This window comes from Mauremys reevesii, linkage group 1 (genome assembly GCF_016161935.1).
Source record: "Mauremys reevesii isolate NIE-2019 linkage group 1, ASM1616193v1, whole genome shotgun sequence".
Classification (NCBI taxonomy): domain Eukaryota; kingdom Metazoa; phylum Chordata; order Testudines; family Geoemydidae; genus Mauremys; species Mauremys reevesii.
Window position 1 is genome coordinate 122,371,998 of NC_052623.1, and position 21,142 is coordinate 122,393,139.

At 42.2% G+C, this 21,142-nt stretch overlaps 1 protein-coding gene across 3 annotated transcripts in view; it reads left to right on the top strand.

The window, feature by feature from the left end:
• The window catches only part of CRACDL (CRACD like), an 87,648-nt gene that overhangs the window by 53,190 nt on the left and 13,316 nt on the right, over positions 1-21,142 (top strand). For 2 of the 3 annotated variants that reach the window (XM_039520712.1, XM_039520713.1), the window contains 4 exons: positions 119-283; positions 965-1,033; positions 4,419-4,649; positions 7,351-8,965. In XM_039520712.1, coding sequence (XP_039376646.1) covers positions 119-283; positions 965-1,033; positions 4,419-4,649; positions 7,351-8,965 — 2,080 coding nt within the window. The remainder of the gene's footprint in view (positions 1-118; positions 284-964; positions 1,034-4,418; positions 4,650-7,350; positions 8,966-21,142) is intronic. The other variant, XM_039520714.1, reaches the window with a different exon arrangement.

Genomic DNA, 21,142 nt, shown 5'->3' on the forward strand with positions numbered 1-21,142 from the left:
GCTCATTAAGTTGTATCTTGTATGTGTAGAGTTAAAATCAAAATAAATCATTGGAGTGGACAGAGTCAGATAATGTGGAAAAAAAACATTCAAAATGTATTTCCATGTCATATTGCAGTTAAAACTCCAACATAGCATGAAACTGAGGCCTCCTCCTCCATTTGGCATTCATGCAAAGCGGATAGATGATGCTGGAACTAGTTCTGAAGATGATGGGTTACCCAGGAGTCCTCCAGAAATATCTTTGCTACATGAAATTCTAAGTTCCAGCACAGCAACAAGGGTGAGTAGATTGTGATATTGACAATGTCAACACTTACTGGACCAGACTTTCCTATTTGAGCATCCTTTTTGTGTGAAAGGGCAGGATGAATACTTAGTTTTCTGTCCTTCATCAAGTCTGATCTCTCTTCATCAGAACTGGTTGGACTTCTTCAAACATCTGTGCATAAAACCATATTGGTGATAGGTTGTCAGCTGCAGTAACTCCTGGAGGAATATTTGTGTCCCTCTTCGATTTTGATTGTGGTTATGTACCAGTTATGTGTATTGGGTTATTGTAGCCAGCCACTGTAGCAATCCAGAGAAAGAGAGATTACCAAACAGCCAGAAAATAAAAAATAGCTGAAAAATCAGTAGTCTCTTCGGAATCAGTCAATTAAAAACAGAGCTCTCTCATTCTTAACACTGTGTCCTCCAGCCTGGGATGAAGAAACTTTCAAGAATTTGTAATTATTTTTAAAATGTAATTTTGCTATGCAGTATTTAATGAAGCCTTCATTCTTTTCCTGCGTCTCTTATGTTTTATGTTTGCAAGGTCCTCTCTAATTCTTAGAATTTGGTAGCAGCATTGGACAGTAGTTTAGATTGTGTGTGTGTGTGTGTACTACGTGTAGAGGTTTTCTGTTAGTAACCATCTCATTTGTCTTCTTTTACTGAATCTCTTCCTCATTCCATCCCACAGTTCTCTGACTCTCACAAGCACCCTAGCTCTTTGAGTTTAGCTGGAACAGGCAGTGAAGAAGAAGAACAGGTAACTTCCACCAAATATATTAAGAAGCAAGCAACATATATATTAGTCTTTTAAGGAAATTTAAGGCATAAATATGTTACTTTGTGGTCTGTTTGCTGCAAGAACAACCTTTTGTATATGTTATATCTGTTTGCTTTTTTTAATGCTTGTCCTGCTAACATAAAAAGTTACAGTTCTTTATCAACAGAATTCTCCAATGCCAAATAATTCTTGATGATAATAATAAAAAGTCAAAAAGACAACAGACAAGAGAACAGACACCTAAAATGCAGGAATTCTGCAGAGGATTTAACAAAATTCCCGACTGCCCTAATCTATGGAGTTAGTTCATGGTCAGGATTTATTAGTGACTCCTGGGCATGAATTTTAGACAGTGGCTTTCCCCTTTTTATGCTTAAAGATCTTGTATGTTGTGAAGGCTATTTGTTTTAAATGAATTCCCCATGCTGTAATCCTAAGGGATAATAATAATGGTGGTGATGATGATGATGATTAATAATTAAAGACCCCTTCTGATATATCACCCATCTCAAAATCTCAAAGCACTTTACAAACATGAATGAATTTAGCCGCCAAACACATAGATAAACTTAGCCTGTGAGACTGGTATCATTATCCTCATTTTACAGATGAGGAAACTGAGGCAAAGAGCGCTAAATGAGGTGCCCAAACAGAGGAAGTCTGTTGCACAACCATGAATAAAACCCAGATCCTCTGAGTCCCAGCTCCCTGCTTTGACTACAAAACCACCCCATCCTCTTACATTGGTGCAGTAACACTTGGCCTGGTAATAGTGATTAGCATTGCTACTTGGGAGACCTGGGTTCAGTCTTTAGTCAATATCTCTCTACCTGACACAGCATGAGCTGGGAATTCTTCTGGGGCGACGTCTGCAGTCCTTGAGGAGAAGTGAATAGATGCCTTTCTTCAATCAGCACTAAATCATTCTGGTTGATTGAAAAGTGGTTTTGACAGGTTCTGAAGAGTCTCAATTAGTCCTCCTCAGCTGCATTATGGTGGATGCAATGTGGGGGGTAAAGCGAGGAGCATTTTTGAGATGTGGGGAAGGGAATTGCAAAGGAAAAATAAAAAACCTGGCCAGTTCTAAACTGACAGTTATGTGATAATCATGCAAAATATACTTTTAAATCCCATTGAGATGACACAGACTGCAGGCAGCTTTTCCTCTTCACTATATATTCCACATAAAACTATTTGAAATGCTCCTTGTTACTGAGCAAAGTGAAATTTCAACCCATTTTAGAAAAAAAGGAAATAACACTTTTTTTTTCTGAAAACAGGTGTAAATTCTTTTGTAAATGTGTTTTTGCCAATTCAGGATATACCCAGAAAGCGGCACAGTGCGAATGCATTCCTGCCAGTGCAGGCTTTAGCTACAGCTTCTTAGAGATTGGGCTTCTTTAGGAGAGGGGAGGAAACACATCGCCCCAGTGACAGTGCAAGACCTCCCTCCTGGGCTATGGGAGGGCACATGCTGAGCAGCACGACCTGCTACACCTTGAAAAAGATGTAGCCAGAGTCATCCTCTCCCCATCCACAACAGCACAGCTTTGTTGGTTTGAAGGGAGAAGATGGTGTCGTGGCCTTACCTCCACTGGATACTCCCTCTTTGAGACTGGCTCCCCTGCAATGGCCACATGCCCTGTTCTCACTAGTGCAGCCAGCTGAATGATGGTTGTCCCCTACCAGTGTGCACTGCTTTGGAAGGGCTTTCTCAGCCTTCTCCCCCTCTTGTACACACGCACAAGGCCATGACCTGACGTACAATCTCTGCAGCAAATATACATCTGAAACTCAATTCGAACACTATTTTAAGTGAAGCAACAGAAACTGTGTTCTTTAGGTTTCTAATCTAATGATCAGTGTTAGTATTACGTAAAGTCTGGTCTCCAAGTGATCAAGGAGAAAGGGGTGGGGAGGGTGGGCATCGGGCATTCATGTCAGTCCTTCAGGCAAGCAAGTGCTGTGCCTTTGTCAAGGAGCTGAAATGTCAATGTATTCACCGTAAGGTACTAATGTGTAATGTACCCATGTATCATTCTTACACATTAGTCATGTTTGAACAGCAAATTGCAGATATCGTAGAGAAAACTTCAATCCAAATTAGTTAAAACAGCCCTTAGCTGGCATGATTGAGTTATCCCCCCCCCCTTTTTATTTTCTAATATAGAATGATTGGAGATCCAGCTTTCACTGAAGTCTTTGGGAGTTTTTCCATTGATTTCAATTGGAGCAGGAACAGATCTTTTATATACAAAAGATTACCTGTTTGACTGCAGTGCATGAAGCGGTTTTTTGGCACATTGGATACAAATGTTGATTTTTCTCCATAAGCAAAATAAATATTTCACAGCTCTTATTTGAGAGAAAATATCTATATCTGTCAGCAGCCCACAGTACTTGGATAGCAGCACAAAGCACAATGAAGGGGAAAACTGCAATAAGGGAATATATTTGAGTTTCAAGCTGCCACAGGACTACTATAAACAGTGATAAGAGATCACTTTAAAGTTATGACTGATACCTTGGCAATATCCTTTTTTTCCCCCTTATTTTGAAGAATTTAATTATTGAAAGAAAACCCACTTTTAAAAATTCATTTTGTAAGATGATCCTAATTTCATACCTGAGTGGGAATTGAGAATTATGCATAAACCTTGGGATTTACACATTACATTTATGGAAGGCTGAAAAGTTGAACTCCTCTGGCAGGAAAGTACCATATCCTAAAGATACCAAGAGTGTGATTTCTGGATAGATTGTTGTACTAGTTGGAAGTTCCAGGCTGCGAGCAAGCCATGATCTTTTATTTTGGAGTGGGCTGGGGAGGAATGAAATATTCTGTTTGTGGTTAAAAACTTCACAATTTTCCAAATGGAAATAAACATGCAAGTAGGTTAAATATTGGGGACACTAATCTTTGACATTGTTTTCTTAAAGAGAGGGTTGTAGGATTGGAAGGGGATGTGGCCCTGTATGACTGGAAGGCAGAAGGGTTCTAGCCCCGTAGGTTTGTGGGTAGGAGTCAGAAAGGGAGCTGACTCAGGATTGGCCTTTTAAAGTTTTTCCTAATTTCCTTTCTCAGATGTGTTGACACTTTTTTTTCATTTGTTTTAAGTCTGCTATTTAACGGTGACACATTCTTTTCCAATAGACTGGATATTGCAGTCTTCTAGCTGTTAAAATGCAAAACTGCTATCACAGTGTTTCATGTGCAAAAGCAGTAAAGTGTAATTGCAGTGCAACTGAAATAAAAGTAAAAAAACCCCAAACCCCAGGAAACAAGGTTTTTTCTCTGTAAAATTCTTATTTTCATTGTTTGGTTTCATTGTTTGATGTTCTCTTTGGGATTTTTTTTTTTTAGGTCACTTCAGGTCCTTCTTCTAGGCCCCGCTCTACAGAAGGCCAACTATTCCCTAGGCATGCAAGTGCTAAAACTATATCTCCCCGAACATCTGACAGCAGCATCTCGCCTGCAGCTGATTTTGACACTCCGCCTGAATTCTCCACTTGCTTAGATAATTCTGCTGCTAAACACAAGCTTTTAATAAAACCACGGAACCAGAGATCTAGTAAAATGAGAAGACTTCCTTCGGTAATAGTAAAAATAAACAGAGAACTCAGCACTGACTTTAAACTACACATTCTTACTTGACTTGCCATTTATTTCTTATTTCTGCCTTTATAAGCATTTATTAAGTAGTGCCAGAGCTGTGAGTGGATATTTCATTGCTTTCTAATCACTAATGTTTAATAAGCATTCTGTATGCATCTGGAATAGAACCCCTAAGAGCAATGTATAAGCTGCACGCTGCAAGAGGTGATTACTTGTTCATTCTCTTGATATAAGGATTTATGGCTACATTTCATTTCTTCTTAAAGTTACCATGAGGTGTTATTTCAGTGTTTAACAGTGATGATAAAGTTGAGGCTCTACTAGCATTTGTTACTCATTTTTTAAAAACCAGAGCATAATTTGATTGTAACACATTTTTCTGGATGGAAATTTGGTCTGTCAAATCTGACCCTTAGAAAGAATTTTGTTATTGGGCTTTAAAAGAATCCCCAAGGCAACTGGGACATTTTTAACTTTCTAAAGTCACATAAATAAGAGATCACATGGCCAAGAGATGGAGCCAAGTTCTGGTTCCTGGGAACATCGTGCATTCTAATCCCCCTTACACAACTATCCAATCACTTTATCCTTCTGTGGCTTAACCAGCAAAGGTAGAAAATTGAGCAAAAAATATGCCCTCCCAAAAAACCATTTTTTGTATCTCAGTGAAGTTTTTCTGAGTAAAAAAGAGCCATTTTAGAACACATTTTTCAAACTCTCAAATCTTGATTTTTTTTTTAATTGAAATTGTACATGCTCTTAATTATTCACATTAGTGTGTCTGGATATTTTGAACCTCTTATTAAAAAAAGGAAATTGTCTTGTTTAAAAACATAAATATCATTTTCCCCAACTGTGATGTCAAGAGGATTTGTTATTTTTTCAAAACCAGTGAGCAACTTTTGTGCTTCGGAAAGCAGTCTTGAGCTATGCATAGTGACAATGCAGGCTGTATCAGAGAAGCATGAAAAGCAGCAGTGGAAAAGGCTATCTAACCCATTCCTTTCTGCCAGTGCAGGAGTATTGCCAAAGTATATTCACTATTGCTTTGTCCAGTCCTGTCTTAAATAACCAAAGTGATAGAGCCTCTATGATTTCCCTTGGAAAGCTTTTGCACTGTTTAATAGATCTTTCCACTAGTAATTTTTTCCTCGTACAATTTTGCCTGAGTTCTTCTGTCCTGATCTACATCCTGTTTTTATATTCCTGGCCCTTTTTTTGGCATAGACTATATTTTATACTGAATTAGCATGGTAACTTTGTTGTTTGCAAAACTGGAAATAGGATGAGACATAAGTCACTTTAGAATGCAAGCTTTGTACTCCTCAGATTAGTACCTACATCTAAAATATGGATTTACACAATAGACTACAGTCGTTCAGTAAGATAACAATGGCACTCTATGAAAATGCATATTCCACAGGTTAATAAAATGCTTTGAAATAATCCTGTATATTCAGCCAGTTCTAAGGCTAGGACTCTTCAGTTTGGAAAAGAGAAGACTAAGGGGGGACATGATAGAGGTATATAAAATCATGAGTGATGTTGAGAAAGTGGATAAGGAAAAGTTATTTACTTATTCCCATAATACAAGAACTAGGGGTCACCAAATGAAATTAATAGGCAGCAGGTTTAAAACAAATAAAAGGAAGTTCTTCTTCACGCAGCGCACAGTCATCTTGTGGAACTCCTTACCTGAGGAGGTTGTGAAGGCTAAGACTATAACAATGTTTAAAAGGGGACTGGATAAATTCATGGTGGCTAAGTCCATAAATGGCTATTAGCCAGGATGGGTAAGAATGGTGTCCCTAGCCTCTGTTCGTCAGAGGATGGAGATGGATGGCAGGAGAGAGATCACTTGATCATTGCCTGTTAGGTTCACTCCCTCAGGGGCACCTGGCATTGGCCACTGTCAGTAGACAGATACTGGGCTAGATGGACCTTTGGTCTGACCCGGTACGGCCTTTCTTATGTTCTTATGTTCTTATTTACAAAAGCTTATCTCATGTCTGATCAAAAGACTTCCCAAATAAACAGATGCTTTATAAGCTTTCATGAAATATTTTAAACTCTTGAAAGAAAACAGAAGCTACAAAAGATTGGAAGGGTGTGTCACAATTTGACTAAAGATAAGAAGACCATCTGCGGTACATTATCATATTTAATACTTTTATTAGTCCCTTTGCATAGACTTGCTGTTCCAAGGCCAGGCCTTTCAAAGAAGGGTTTGTGTGGTGTGTAATAGCATGATGGGGCTGCTCTTTGCCACTGGAGCACCACAATGTAGTCAAATTGCACTGGTGAATCCGGCCCCAAAAACTGGTCTTCAGAGTCCTGCAGCTCCAGCTTTGCTGGATATTGGCTACAGATACAAAGGCATCAAAGAGGTTAATTATGTAGGGGCAGGAAATGACGTCTTAATTTGATTTCTTGATAGTTTGGTTAGAAAATGTTTACACATGTACGTAATACAGCTTGCCAAGCATAATACGATGAAATCAGCATATTGTACTTGAATATAAACTAATTTAGCTATGTGAGTTCAAGACAGGGACTGTCTTCCTCTCTGTTTGGAAAGCAGTTGCCAGACTGTGGGCTCTGCCACAGTCTAAACAATAAATGAAAGTGTGTGAAGTTATAAAGAAATAATAAAATCTTAATAATTGTTTGCTCTTTGTAGCGGACCCACTCAGAGTCTCTGAATGACTTGAGCTGCACCCCAGAAGAAGAGGAGCACGATGGAAGGGAGATGCTGACAGACTTAACATGTGAAGACTTCACCACCAGCCATCAGAAATTGACACACAGCACAGCTGTGACAAGTGATGTGGCCTCCTGGCAGAGACCTGAAATGCCTAAAGACTTTCCCCATGGCTTGAGACACAGAGATGAAAGGCCTCCCACACGGCAGTTCACTTCTGAGTCTGCCATTGTACAGGAAGCCTTGTTACATGAGAATAATCCTGACGGCTGCCAAACTACACTGGAATTAACACATTCTGCGTCAGATTATCCTTCTTCTTTAGAGCCTAAAGAAAACGTAATCACCCTGTATCTCCCTCTGGATAGAGAAGCACAAAGGGAAAAAGAGCCCCCGGGAACACCGAGTGTGTCCACCAGGAACGTGTGTGATGTGTCAGTTAATACTTTAAATCAAGAAAATAAACAGTTTCTTAATGGGTCTTCAGTGAACAACCTGCTGTCTGAAGAGTATACTTCAACCAATACTGGCAGTTTTTCTTGTTTGGGAGGGCCAGAAAAAAATGTACAGAAGGATGGTCAGATACCCATGGAAACTTCCTGTAATAAGGAAACAAAGGAGTCTGCTGCATTGCCAGCTTCCAGCAAGCAGTTACCTGAAGGGTCTTCTCAGTTCACAGACTCACCCTGTGTTTCCTCTGATATCCCACAGCCTGCTTTGTCATCGCAGCTGGGGTCATCTGATTCCTGGTCTCTGGAGCAAACTACGCCCAATCAAGAACTAGCTGCATCTGACAAGGAAAACAATCAGTTCCTGGGACACAGGGAGGCAATTCTGGGGAAAAAAACAGAGAAAGCTGCCAATGAACTCAGCACCTTGAGAAAATTTTCAGTGTCACCAGCACGGGAGAGACCAAGGGCTGGCAGCCTCCACCTGAAAGAAAACTCAGAATGTGAAAGTCCATTAAATGCCAAATTACCCCTGTCAAAAACCAAACTCGCCTCAAGAAATGAGAGGTTGAAAGAGGATGTGCAGGTGGGCTTGGATCTACAGGAGGAAAAAAATAGCATTAAAAAGCAGGTGTCGCTGGCAGATTCTGACTCTGAGGTCACGGGCAAAGCAGCAGACAAAATGGTGGCTGGCTGTGTTTCTCAGGCCATTGATGCAATTCCAGTGGTATCCCAGTGCCAACCAGGCAGTGAAGATAAAAGTCCTTTTCAAGTAAAACTTAGATCCACTTCACTGTCTTTGAAATACAGAGACAGCTCTTCACCAGAATCAAAGGGGTTTAAAAGATACAGTGCAGAGATTAATTTAGAAAATCAGGGATTGGCATCACTTCTAAAAGGTGAAAAGGCACAGATCAAAAAGACAGCTGATGTAAATATCAATGGCTCTGTGAATGACAACATAAAATCTAAAACACAGTCCTCTGAACAGCTTAACACAAAACCTCCATTGCCTAGAAAGCCTGTTTTGCAAAATGTAAGTAATGCCAACAGTAATGTGGAAAAGCAGGAAGTCACGAAATCTCCTGAATCCAGAAGTAAAGACAGAGACTTGGAGAAAAAATCATATCCTTCAAAAGTGCCTGGTAAGACTTCTGATACTTTATATAGTTGTCTAAGCTCATTTGAATTCAGAGAGGGTTTTTTTATGGTCTTGAAAGGTATAATTCTCTTTGAAACAATGAAGATGACTTCTAGCAGTAACACATTCCTTCCAGTTTACTGAAGCATTGTATACATGCAGATGCAGTTTAATAGAAATGAAATGTTGCAACAAAAAATGAGAAATGAAACCTCTACTACTTCTCGGAGGGAAACAGGGAATGATATCAGCAAAGTAATGTTTCAAAATCATTTGAGCTGATCATATCTTTTTGACTTAATGGAAGCCATGCGAGATATTCTGCAAGTTCAGTCTGGAGCAGCGTCCCAGCTGTGCTAATGAAAAGTTACACAGTGAAGTGGTATTTCTTTTCTAGTTCCAAACACCCAGGTCCTCAACTGTATTTTAGGAGCCTAACTCCAGTGAAATACCTTTGAGGATCTGACCATTAGGCCCCGATCCTGCAACTGGGTTGCCACAAGCCCAGGAGTCCATCCATATGGAGGCAGCTGCAGGAATGGGGCCTTAATAAGAAATAGTGAAACTTTTTGTAATGGCCAGGGTACTGGAAGTGTAGGGTTGCCAACCCTCCAGGATTGGCCGGGAGTCTCCAGGAATTAAAGATTCATCTTCAATTAAAGTTTATGTCATGATTAAATCTCCAGGAATATGTCCAACCAAAATTGGCAACCCCATGGAAGAGCCATGCTCTGATCCACAAACCTATTTAAAAGAAAGTTCAAGGGGGTTAGGACACTGTGCAATATGTGAGAATTTTTCAAAATCATCTCTTATACCAGAGCAAGATGAAAATATGACCATGAATACCCTACTGGCCACAGTCTGGTTTCTCATTGAGCTTTCTCTGGTAAAGTAACAGGAAGTCTAATGAAATTGTTGCACATTTTGAACCTGTGTATTTTAAAGTTTAGCAATATTTTTTATATTGACTCTAAAAAAGTAACTAGAGATTTTCACAACCAGATTTGTTGAAGTGCAGAGATAGGTCCAAATCTATATCTGAATGTGAACTTCCCCAGTTCGGTGCTATTTGGACTTTGTGGTGGTGTTTGGCCGAGTATAGAAAGACCTGAGACCCAAATCACCTACTGGCCAAAGTTTAGGTGTATGTGACCAGATCAGATGTAGTACTGTGGTCCAAATCTACTAAAGAGCTGATTTCTCCTAGGTTTAGAACAGGGGCGGGCAAACTTTTTGGCCTGAGGGCTGCATCGAGTTTCAGAAATTGTATGGAGGGCTGGTTATGGGAGGCTGTGCCTCCCCAAACAGCCAGTCATGGCCTAGCCCCCGCCCCCCCTGCTTCTCGCCCCATCCAACTCCTCCCCCCCCCCCCCCGTTCCCTGATGGCTCCCCAGGACCCCTACCCCATCCATACACCCCTGTTCCCTGACCGCCCCCGGAACTCCCACCCCTGACTACCCCCTGCCACCCCATCCAACCCCTCCTCTCATTCTTGACTACCCCTCCCCAGGACCAACCCCTTCTCCCTGACCATCCCCAGAACCCCTGCCCCTGACTGCCCCTTCTGCCCCATCCAACCCCCCGTCCTTCCTGATGCTCCGCTGGGACCCCTGCACCCATTCAACCCCCCCATTCCCCACCCCCTACCACCCTGACCCTTATCCACATCCCCACCCCCTGACCACCACCCTGAACTCCCCTGCCCTCTATCCAACCCCACCTGCTCCCTGCCCCCTTATTGCGCTGCCTGAAGCACTGGTGGCTGGCAGCGCTACAGCCACGCCACCCGGCTGGAGCCAGGCACACCACCGCACACAGGGTTTTTGCTGCCCCAAGCAGCAAAAAGGAGGAAAAAAAAAAAGCCGCGATTGCAATCTGCAGTTCTACCGCTGCTGCTTCAGTCTTCGGTGGCAATTCGGCGGCTGGTCCTTCACTCCGAGAGGGAGTGAGGGACCCGCCACCAAATTTTGCCGAAGATCCGGACATGCCACCCCTCACCGTTGGCCGCCCCAAGCAGCTGCTTGCTGGGGTGGTGCCTGGAGCCAGCCCTGACCGCACAGTACAGAGCACCGGGTCAGGCCCCGGCTCTGCAGATGCGCTGCCCAGACACCCAGAGCATTGTGCTGGCGGTGGCGTGAGGCTTCGGGGGAAGGGGAACAGCGGTGGAGAGGCCGGGGGCTAGCCTCCCGGGCCAGGAGTTCGAGGGCTGGCCAGGAGGGTCCTGCGGGCCAGATGTGGCCCACGGGCTGTAGTTTACCCACCTCTGGTTTAGAATGAATAAGGATTCTGTATTAAAACAAAACAAACAAAATCCCCACAACCAACAGACATTTTTAACATTCTTTTGTAAGCATATTTTAGAATACATAAAAAATTGTTGCCTGACGTGACATACAGCCACGTTCAGTCTGGTTATATTTAACACTCCTCTTTTTATCGGAAACTCAGGGTTTGCTAGTGACAATTTTGTAACATTTCATTGCCATTGCAGTAAAATGATAAATAATCTTACTGGAAAACTTGCAGAAAACTTTACTGGCTGCTCTTTAGTTATAGGGACATTGACACTTTGAAAATCACACCTCTTTCTGAAAATGTTATGCTTACTATAGGTGTTTGCAACTAAAAGGACTGTACATGAAAGAAATTAAAGGGAAAAATTGTTTGAATTGGTTCAGATCTTCCGCTGTTGTAAATCAGTGTAGTTCTGTTGACTTCCAGGGAGCTGTGCTGATTTATACCAGCTGAGAATCTGGCCCAGTGTGTTTACGTTGTGTATTTGACAGCCCTTTGTGTACAGCCCAGTTTCATGGCTTTCTTGAATGGCCTTTGTACTTCCTAAGTCATGTGCTAGTCTACTGACCACATTCTCAGGCAGCACTGGGGATGTGGGGGGGAGTTCAAGTGCTCGCTCTTCCCCAGTAACTCAGTAACAGAGCTGCTGCTGTTTCTCCATTTGGAGCCGGGACGGTGTCTCCTTTTCCCAGGACCCCTGCACTGAGCCAGGAAGCAAGAGCAGCTGGGAGGATTGCCATGGTGGTCCTCATCTTCCCTCTCCAGACTCCTGCACCAAGCTGGGGAGAGATGAAAGCTAAGGGGTGGGGGAGGGTGTACCTACTAGATTCCTCACTGCCCAGACCCCGGTAGTGGGCCAGGAAGCAATGGGAACCTGGTGGGGAAGCTCGGAGCTGGGGAGGTTCCCTGGAGCTGTTCTGCAGTTCCTGAAGTTGAGAGACCTTACCTCATTGCTGCTTAGGAGGGTGGCAAGCAAGCTTGAGTGCGTGGTTAGGGGTGGGGGTGGGGACAGATACATTTAGCAATGCTGCTCTCCGATCTGTCCTCTCTCCCTTGCTGAGAAGGCCTTTATGGACATTAGCATGGAAACAGAAAACCTCTTATCGAATATTTTTACTGGCTTTTTAAAAAAAAAGCCACATCATTGAAAAGAGTCTGTCACAGCACCAGTGAAAAAATCAGCCAGTACAAAAAAATTCAGGTTAACCATGTTCATTTAACAGGAAAAGAGCTGTTGTTGGACCTGCTGGATAGTGATTCCAAAAGTAACATTCTGCAGGTGCAAACAAGCCTTTCAGGGTATGGATGACTCAGACCTCTGGAAGACTCGTCCTTCTTTTTAACAGGGATATTGAAGGAGGTTTACTAATTGTCTAGCATGCTCAGCACATTATTTATTTATGGTCTCCCATAAACTCTTTTGAAAGGCTTTATCATTGCTTGCTCACTGTAAACAAGACTGGAATAGCTGGCCTAGGGTTACAAACGTATTTAGTGTAAGATATGAAATACTGATACAAGAACCCTGGACCATTTCATAACTGTATGAAACCTACTAAGCATATAAAAGAAGCCGTCATGCTATTTTCTCTGTATTCACTGAATAGCTGTGGGAGAAGGGAATATTGATTCTGTCATTTTAGCATGAGCTGACTAGGGACATTATCAGTTTAAATATGGAACAGACTGCTCTATATTGACCTGAGGTCCATAGTGTCTCATTGTGGACCTTTCTGCTTAGAAATCGGATCATGGCATTGTTTGTCCTGGTGTTGCTTATCATGTGACACTGGGTGGGCAACACTTGCTTGTGGATATGTCTTCTTCAGTACTATATGCAGGCTGTGCCCAGCTCACTAAATACCCAGAGCTGGCTGGGTTTGGAAGGGACATTATGCAGCACCCACTGAAGGGGTGTAGCAGCAGGGGTGCTCCCCCAGTGCCCTGAGAAGCTTCTGGGGCAGTGCACTACTGCACCAACCACGATGCTGTTCACAGCTTATAAGGTATGGCTGAGCTCTGGCCCCCATGGTAACCAATGAGAACAAATTAATTGGTGGAGCAGTGTGCTGACCAGTACTGCTAACTGATGACATAGTCTTCAGTTACTTTATACTGTAAAAAAGGCCTGCCCTCTACTCTCACTAACGTAGGAGCACATGCAAATTCATCATTCTCCTTAGCCACTGGCAGAGACAACTCAAAGAGCTGCTATCAACCCCCTCCAGAACATAGCTCTTGAAAGGAATGTGTGGCTAGATGGACACAATCTATTCCCAGGTATGCAGGGCCATCAGTTTTGCTGTTTCTCACTTGACATTGCATTGCATCCAAACCGCTGCCAGTGCTGGCAACTAGCCAATTCCATCCTTTAAGTTCATTAGACCTTTCAGAAAGCCGTGGCTGCTGATGAGACACTGCTGGGCTGGAAAAGAGTGCTGGTCTAATTATGCTGAATCATTATGATGAGGCGCAGTTCATGTACAGCAGTTTTGAGATAGTAAGATTGCTATGTTCAGTGTTTCCAACAGCAACTTGGTCCCTTCCATTCAATTTAATCTCTAGATTTTTCCAGTTACCTGGAGAACTGGTATTAAAGTGTTTAAGGTTGGTGGCATGCTGACTCCACACCCAAACATAACCAGCAGTCAAGGCTACTAGAAAAGCCTGTGGAGATAGTTGGAGATGGCTTGTTGGCTGCGTGACTTTAAATTGAACAGGAAACATTTTAAAATAGTGTGATTGCTATTGTCTTGGCTGGCCCTGGGGACCTCCAGGGTTAAAAGTGTGAGTCTTTACAGCTTGAGCTAAAGAGCCAAGCTCCGTAGCTTGGGGCGGTAACAGATTCACATCCTTTGTGGATCAGGTACAGAGTGGGACAAGTGGCACACACTAACCCGTGGGTTACAATAGCAAAAACTGTTATTAGCCCTTGTGTGAATGCACATGTGAGGATGGCACAAGCAGACTTCTGCTGCCCATTGTGCTCCCCGTCTCAGAAGTAGAAACAATGGAAGTCCCTGTGTTTAGGCACTGCACCCTCAGTGCACCCACAGAGGCACTATGCACTCCAAAAGAGGGGGGCAGAGGAAGAGAAAGGGCTATCCTCTTCTCATCCATACTGGCCAACAGAGCTGGGCAGGTGTACAGGGTTGGGAGCAGGCTGTATCGTCCACAGACAGAATTTCTCTCTCCTTCCCAGAGCTGCCGTTCAGCTCTGCACTGCCAGCGCCTGAATGCCTGTCAGGCCCTAACATAACATACATGTTGACTTAAAAATTACCAATACATTTTGAAAATACATAGTTGAAAATCCATCACCCGTCTTCACTTACCTTCCAAGACCTGAGTTCAAGGTTCTGATTTCCTCTGCCAGAGTCAAATCAGAGTTGAGAATCCAAGTTCTCTACTGTGATGACATCAGTTATTGCAAAGGGAACACAGAATCCTGAGTTGATTTTGGCAGCCAGGGCAAAGAGATTTTGAAATATTTGGGTTTCAAATCTATTGGCTTGTCATTTTTAAGTCAGGATGTGTTTTCCATTAGACTCTCATTTAGGATCTCCAGCTATTTTTAACATCTTAACACCTTTTCTATCACCCACCACGCACACTTAAAAGAAGTAGTTTATTTTTTCTCTATCTCACATGAATTGAATCAAATGTAAATACATTTTTTGTTTATATGTTCATTTTAAAGGAGGCTAGATCCAAAAATTACTTGTGTTTGTTGTGACATTTCTTTTCTTTGCAGTAGGAAATAATCTCTCGGGTGCTTCGTTGGCTGGTTCTTGCTCACATGCCCAGTCTAACTGATCACCATATGTGGGATCGGGAAGGAATTTTCTCCCACATCAGCATGCATGGCAATGACCTTGGGGTTTTTTTTCATCTTCATCTGCAGTATGTGGGCGCAAGTCACTTGCGGGGATTATCTGGTTATAGCTCACAATAATTTCCTTGCCGACACGGGGGCCTTTGACACTGGTGCACCTCAGTCCCTCCTGTTCTCTCCTGTGCACATAATAGTCTAGACTCCTGTGGACTGTAATACTTCGGTCTAACTTTGGATGTAGGGTTTACTATGCAGTACAGATGGTGTCAGTGGCCTGAGATGTACATGGGATCCGAATGGATGATTCGGTGGTCCCTTCTGGCCTTACACTCTATTACTCTATTTCCATGGAGATGAATTGACTGATACAGGTAGCAATAAAAATAAACATCCTCCAAACAGCTAAAATGTTGAAACACCCTATAACAGATCAGAAAGTCCCTATTTATGGAAAAATAGCAATAATTCATACACAGCCTGTTCCTTGTTCCACTTAAGTCAATGGAAGTTTTTCAGAATTAAGCTCATGGTGCTGATCGATGGAGCTGATGGTGCTGACGCCTACAAGGAAGTCATGTAATCTCCAGAAATAAGAGTAAACATGGTGTAAAACATTCAGATGATATGGAAGTCCAGTCTTCAGAACGCTTGCTACTCCTGGGGGCATTCTGCGCTGAAAAATTAAAAATTCTGCAAATTTTATTTGTAAAATAACCCTACATAATCATGCCAGTTTCAATTATTTTGGTAATTTATTTCAAAATTCCTGTCAGCAAGTATGTCTGTAACAATACAGACACACACAAATTCCCCCAGGAGTACAGAGTTAAAGAAACCCCTATGGGAAAACAGTTCCTGTTTCTTTGCACCCTTCCACCCCACCCCCCGAACCCAGCCTGGGAGCCAGACACCCACAACCCTTCCCCTACAGAGCCCAGCCACAGTGCCCCCTGCAGCCAATACACCCAAACCTCCTTCCCTCACAAAGCCCAGCTGTGGGCCCTCCCTTGCCCAGATACCCACACCCTCTCCCCCCGAGACACTCACCCCTCTCCCTCCAGAGCCAGGGATCCAGAGGGAGAAACAACCTGATGCTTGGTCCCAGTTTTGTATGGAGTTTCCTGCGCCCGCCGTCTCCTTCCCTTAGAGCATGCTGGGAACTGCAGCTGCCAGAAACCCTCGGGCTCCCTCCCCCCCAGCAGTGTCTTCTATCTGCAAGCTGGGCTCTGCCAGCAGCACTGCAGCCCATTTCTGTAGGAGAAAGGAAATTCTGCACGCACAACGTTAATTTCTGCAAAATTCTGGATTGCGCAGTGGTACAGAATTCCCCCAGGAGTAAAGGCTTGCAAATGTGTTACCTCAAATATGTGATTTGTTTTAAATGTGCTGTTTCCTTCTTTGGCACTGGAGTGTTCAGTGTCTCGGTTGCCATCCTCAAATCCGAACTAGCTTCATTTCAGTGAATTTTTTAAATTTTATCTATAGGAGACCCAATACTGCAGGCACATCGCACAAAGAACTCCCATTAATGGAGTTCCACACACACAAGCCTTGTTAGTGGCCTATGACTTCACACAAGCTTGCAAAAACACTTAAGCATGTACATTGCTTTATACATGTGAGTATTAACCCACCAGGTCTTTAAAATCTAAACTCACATGAGGGAAGTTATGCACATGCCTCAATATTTGCAAGGTCTGGGCCATCATTTGTAAAGTGACAAGGGATCCTTCAGAATGGCTGGCATGATATAAACATACAATGTATTCGCTTTTGTCTTTTAGAATAAATGACTGTGCACAAACCTTAAAAACAACCCATCGCTGTAGGAGAGCTTTGTTTGTGTGCCTTTTGGATCCACTGAAAAGTTATAAAAATAAAAGTAATTGACTTTTGTATTGAGAAATTTTAGTAGGAGTGACATTGTGGAAAGGAATTCAAGGAAGGAGAGCAAAATAATATATTGTCCAGAAAATCCAGGCTTTGAAATTACAAGAAAAATACTTCTCTCTGTCTTTCTGCATAAAAATGATAATTTTTTTTTATATCTAACCAGGATTGCATTAAAGCAATATATGTAAGAAGCTTACTTCTCTTCAAAAGAAGTTGTCTTTCTAGTTGTCTCAGACAATTTTTTTGGTAGGGCTGTTTTCCAAGAAAGCAGTAGACTTTTTGATGTAAAGGTAGCAGTTTTCTCTGTAATAAACTCTCTTGGCGATCTACCAACCAAAACTTACTGCTCATGTTGCACAGCAGCCTAGAGAAAAAAAAGATGTCAGAGCTGCTTAGCAAAACCTTTCAGAGATGCTTAGTCTGATATGAAAGCATAGGGTGTGTACATGGAGAGAAACATATGGTATGTTAAAAAACAAAGGAAAATATGTAGGCTGAGATATCCTAAATGTCATATACATTATAAAGCCTTTCTTAAAATAACTTGCTTATTTATGAATGAACAAAGATGAAGTAACGTGGAATGAAATATGCACCTACAAACAGCATGTTATAAAACAATGACACAGTATGGTATATGTGGTTCCCCTCTTCCCCCCCGCCCAAAAAAATTTGCATTAGTTCTGAAAATATTTGCTTTTAAAATATGCTTGGAATGCATGACTTTGCTTGAATATTAAGACTTTCAAAAAGGCCTCAAATTTAGTCTGATTTTGCACCTGCACGTTGTTGTGGTGATGAATAACTATAGACATATTTTACAGCCCTTAGATATGTAAGCACCTCATTTTCAGATACTTAGACATCTTAGTGCTATAAAATACATCTGTAATTTTTTTGTGCCTGCAAATATTTGTGGACACAAAAATGTGGGAGTAATATCTGAAGCTACCTCTGAAAAATTAAGCTTTACAGCTTCTGTTACTTTAACTTTTAGTGTTAGAGAAAATAATTTTCAAATATATGGCAAGTGATATAGGACTGCACATAGATAAGTGGCCAATGATTATTTAATCATTTTCCTTTTCCACCTCTTACGTATGTGCAAAATCACACAAGCTCACCTAGTAAGTATGTCAACAAAAGTTCCTTTTGTATCTACAGGTTTAATCTTATTGTTCAAACTAGAGATAAATATATTAAAGAATAACCTTCACACAAGGGTATGCAGTCTGGTCCTGCAGTCTTTATGCATTGCCAGATCAGGCCCATGGTCTTGAAGGAAGAGAAATTCTGTTTGAGAAAAGTTTGAAAGCAGACTAAGACCTGCAATTTCGGCAGATAACATGCCCCTTTCTAAGTGTGCTCTTGTAAAGCACTAGCAGAACTAAGGGATTCTCACCTCAATATAGATGCGGCTGGCGGTACTTTTCCATTTATTGACACATTTCCAAAATGAGGGCAAACTTCATTCAAGAGGAGGAAGGAAATCCCATAGTTCTTTCAAAACCCCTTATATCAAATTAGTTTTAAAGAAACAAATAAAAGATGCAGCCATGACCGTGAACATATTCTGAATGACTGAATATGATTCTGAATCACCGCCCAGTACCCTTTATTACTTGACAAAGTTATTCAATAACTAATTATTTTTAAATATCTTAAATTATTTTTTTCTACCCAGTGAAGCAAAAAGCAAAAGAATAGTACTTAGCATTAATATAATGTTTTTAATCCATAGATCTCAAAGTGTAGTCCAAAGGTGGGTATCTTTAGCCCTATTTTACAGATGGGGAAACCAAGGCCCAGGGAGGTTTTGTGATATGCCCAATGTCACACAACCCATGGAAGATCTAGGGAAAAAAACAAATCTTCTGACTTCCAGTCCTGTATCCTGCCCACTGGACACCCTGTCTCTCTAAAAAGCAGAATATACAAGTCTTGGAACTCTTGGGTGTTCTTCCTGTGAGTAATAAGCAGAAACAACAATTGAATTGTGCTTAAGACTTGCTACCAAGTTTTACTGTAACTTGGCCTTAATTAAAAAAAAATTACTAACAAGGACTCTTGGTTCCACCCTGACTCTCTCTATTCCCCAATCCTTTGACTTGCCACATTGCAAGTCATAAAAGCACATTGACAGCCCAGTGACTGAAAGAGATAAGAAAGAAAAGAGTTATTCAAGGTGAATCAGAAGGCCAGTGAACTGAAGAAAAAGGTGAGCGAAATATTTATTTTGTGGATAGCCACTGCATGCCAGGGCTACTGGGCCTCCATTGCCCCTCAGAACTCCACGCTTTTAAAGGAGAGTCTCAAATACTCTTTAGACTGCTATGCTACCTTGTCCTTCCTTCCCCCAGTTTCCATTCTTTGTTGTATCCACCCATTGTCTTTTATCACTTGCATAGACTGTAAGCTGTCTGGGACAGAGACTCTTTTTTTATTATGTGTGTAGCCTGTCTAGCCATCCCTCCCTCCAATGGGGCCTCCATCCTTCATGGAAGCCTTTGGGAAACAGAAATAATAAATAATCAGATACACTTGTTATGCTGCCTGCAGTAGCTCTGCCAAACCTGTTTGTGGAAAAGGTAGTAAATCCTGCACTGGCTATGTCTCATTTCTGAGATGACAGTACTATTCTGCCTCTCTCTTTCCTGCCAGACTTGGCTTCTGTCATAGCAAAGACTATCACAAAAGCAAATATACAGACTGGTTCCTTAAAACAGCCTCTTTCCCAAAGGATAAACAGATCAGCTATTGCTCCTAAGAATGCAATTGTCACAACTTTGCCATTCAGGGTCAGGGCCATACAGATTCAGATAATTTATTTGAAAATAATTACAAAAAGCTGCTTGCCATTAGTACGAGAGTGCTCTCTTCCCATCTTGTGAGGTGATAGCTGCCCCCCTAACATGGCTGACAGGGATGCTGAGTTTTTCAACCTTGAAGAAGTATTATAAGAAGAACATAACTGCTTAATGTCATCTTCTCCTATTTATTTATAAACATTATTATTATGGTAGCACCCTGGGATGGGGTGGACTAGACCCAGAGGCCCCCTGCTGGTGGCCTCAGTGTCCTGTCAAACCCTGTCCCAGAGAGGAGCCTAAGACAGTCTGCTGGCAGGGACCAGGGGAGCTGTGAAGGAGCTCCTGGCTGCCTGCTGGGATTGAGTAAGGACTGAGTCCAGGGAGGGTGACAAGAAGACAGTGTCTTCAGGGAGGAAGCCCTAGGGGTACAGCCCCATACCAGGGCCAGGACAAGGTAAAGACTATATACCCCGGAAGGGGTTTGTTCTGTCTCACAAACAGACCATGTGTGAGACTTGGCTGGAGGGCTGAGTCACTGAAAAACCACCCAAGAAACCACTGACAGGGGTCACCGTAAACTAAACAATTACAGATACACCCGACCAGAAGGTGGTGCTCATAAGAGGTGGGTACCACCCCATTACACACCCAAAGACACCAATGTATTACTATTGTGCTAGGCACTGCCTACACTAATAGCAAAAAAACATGGTCCAAATATATATGATGAGAGTCAGTAGATGCCTACAGACAAACTAACAGGAGAACAAGGTAACAATGAGACTATTATGTTTAGCACAATAATCAGTGGTCACAACATGTCAGCTGCCTAGTCATTGTACAGTGTTTTGTAGGCATCACTTTAGAGGTGAGTTTTGAGGGCAGTTGAAGAAGGACAATAAGGTAACATTGTGGTTTTTACAGAGAGTTTCTAGCACCTATAAGGAACAGTCCAGGAGAAAGTACAAAGGTGTTTGAGGGAATTCTGGCATCACTGGCAGCATGGAGGGAGAAGTCAAATGCTCAATATCCTATAAGAGATGTTAGATCAGAGACAAGCCACGAGGACCTTCAAAGTGAAGGCAAATAGTTTTTGTTTGATGCAGTGGGAGTCAGTGGATGAATACAAAGTGGGGGCGGGGTGACATGGTTAGAGCAATGAGCTAGGAATGATCTTTGTATCAGAGTTTTGAATGGGTTTAAGATGGCATTTTTCAAGGCCATAAAGGAGGAGGAAACAGTAGCGGGGAGTGAGATGAGGGCCTAAATTAGTGTGTTAGGTGTGTGGACAGAGAAGAGAAGTGCTGATCTTAGAGATGCTCAGCAGGAAGGAGCAGTAGGATTG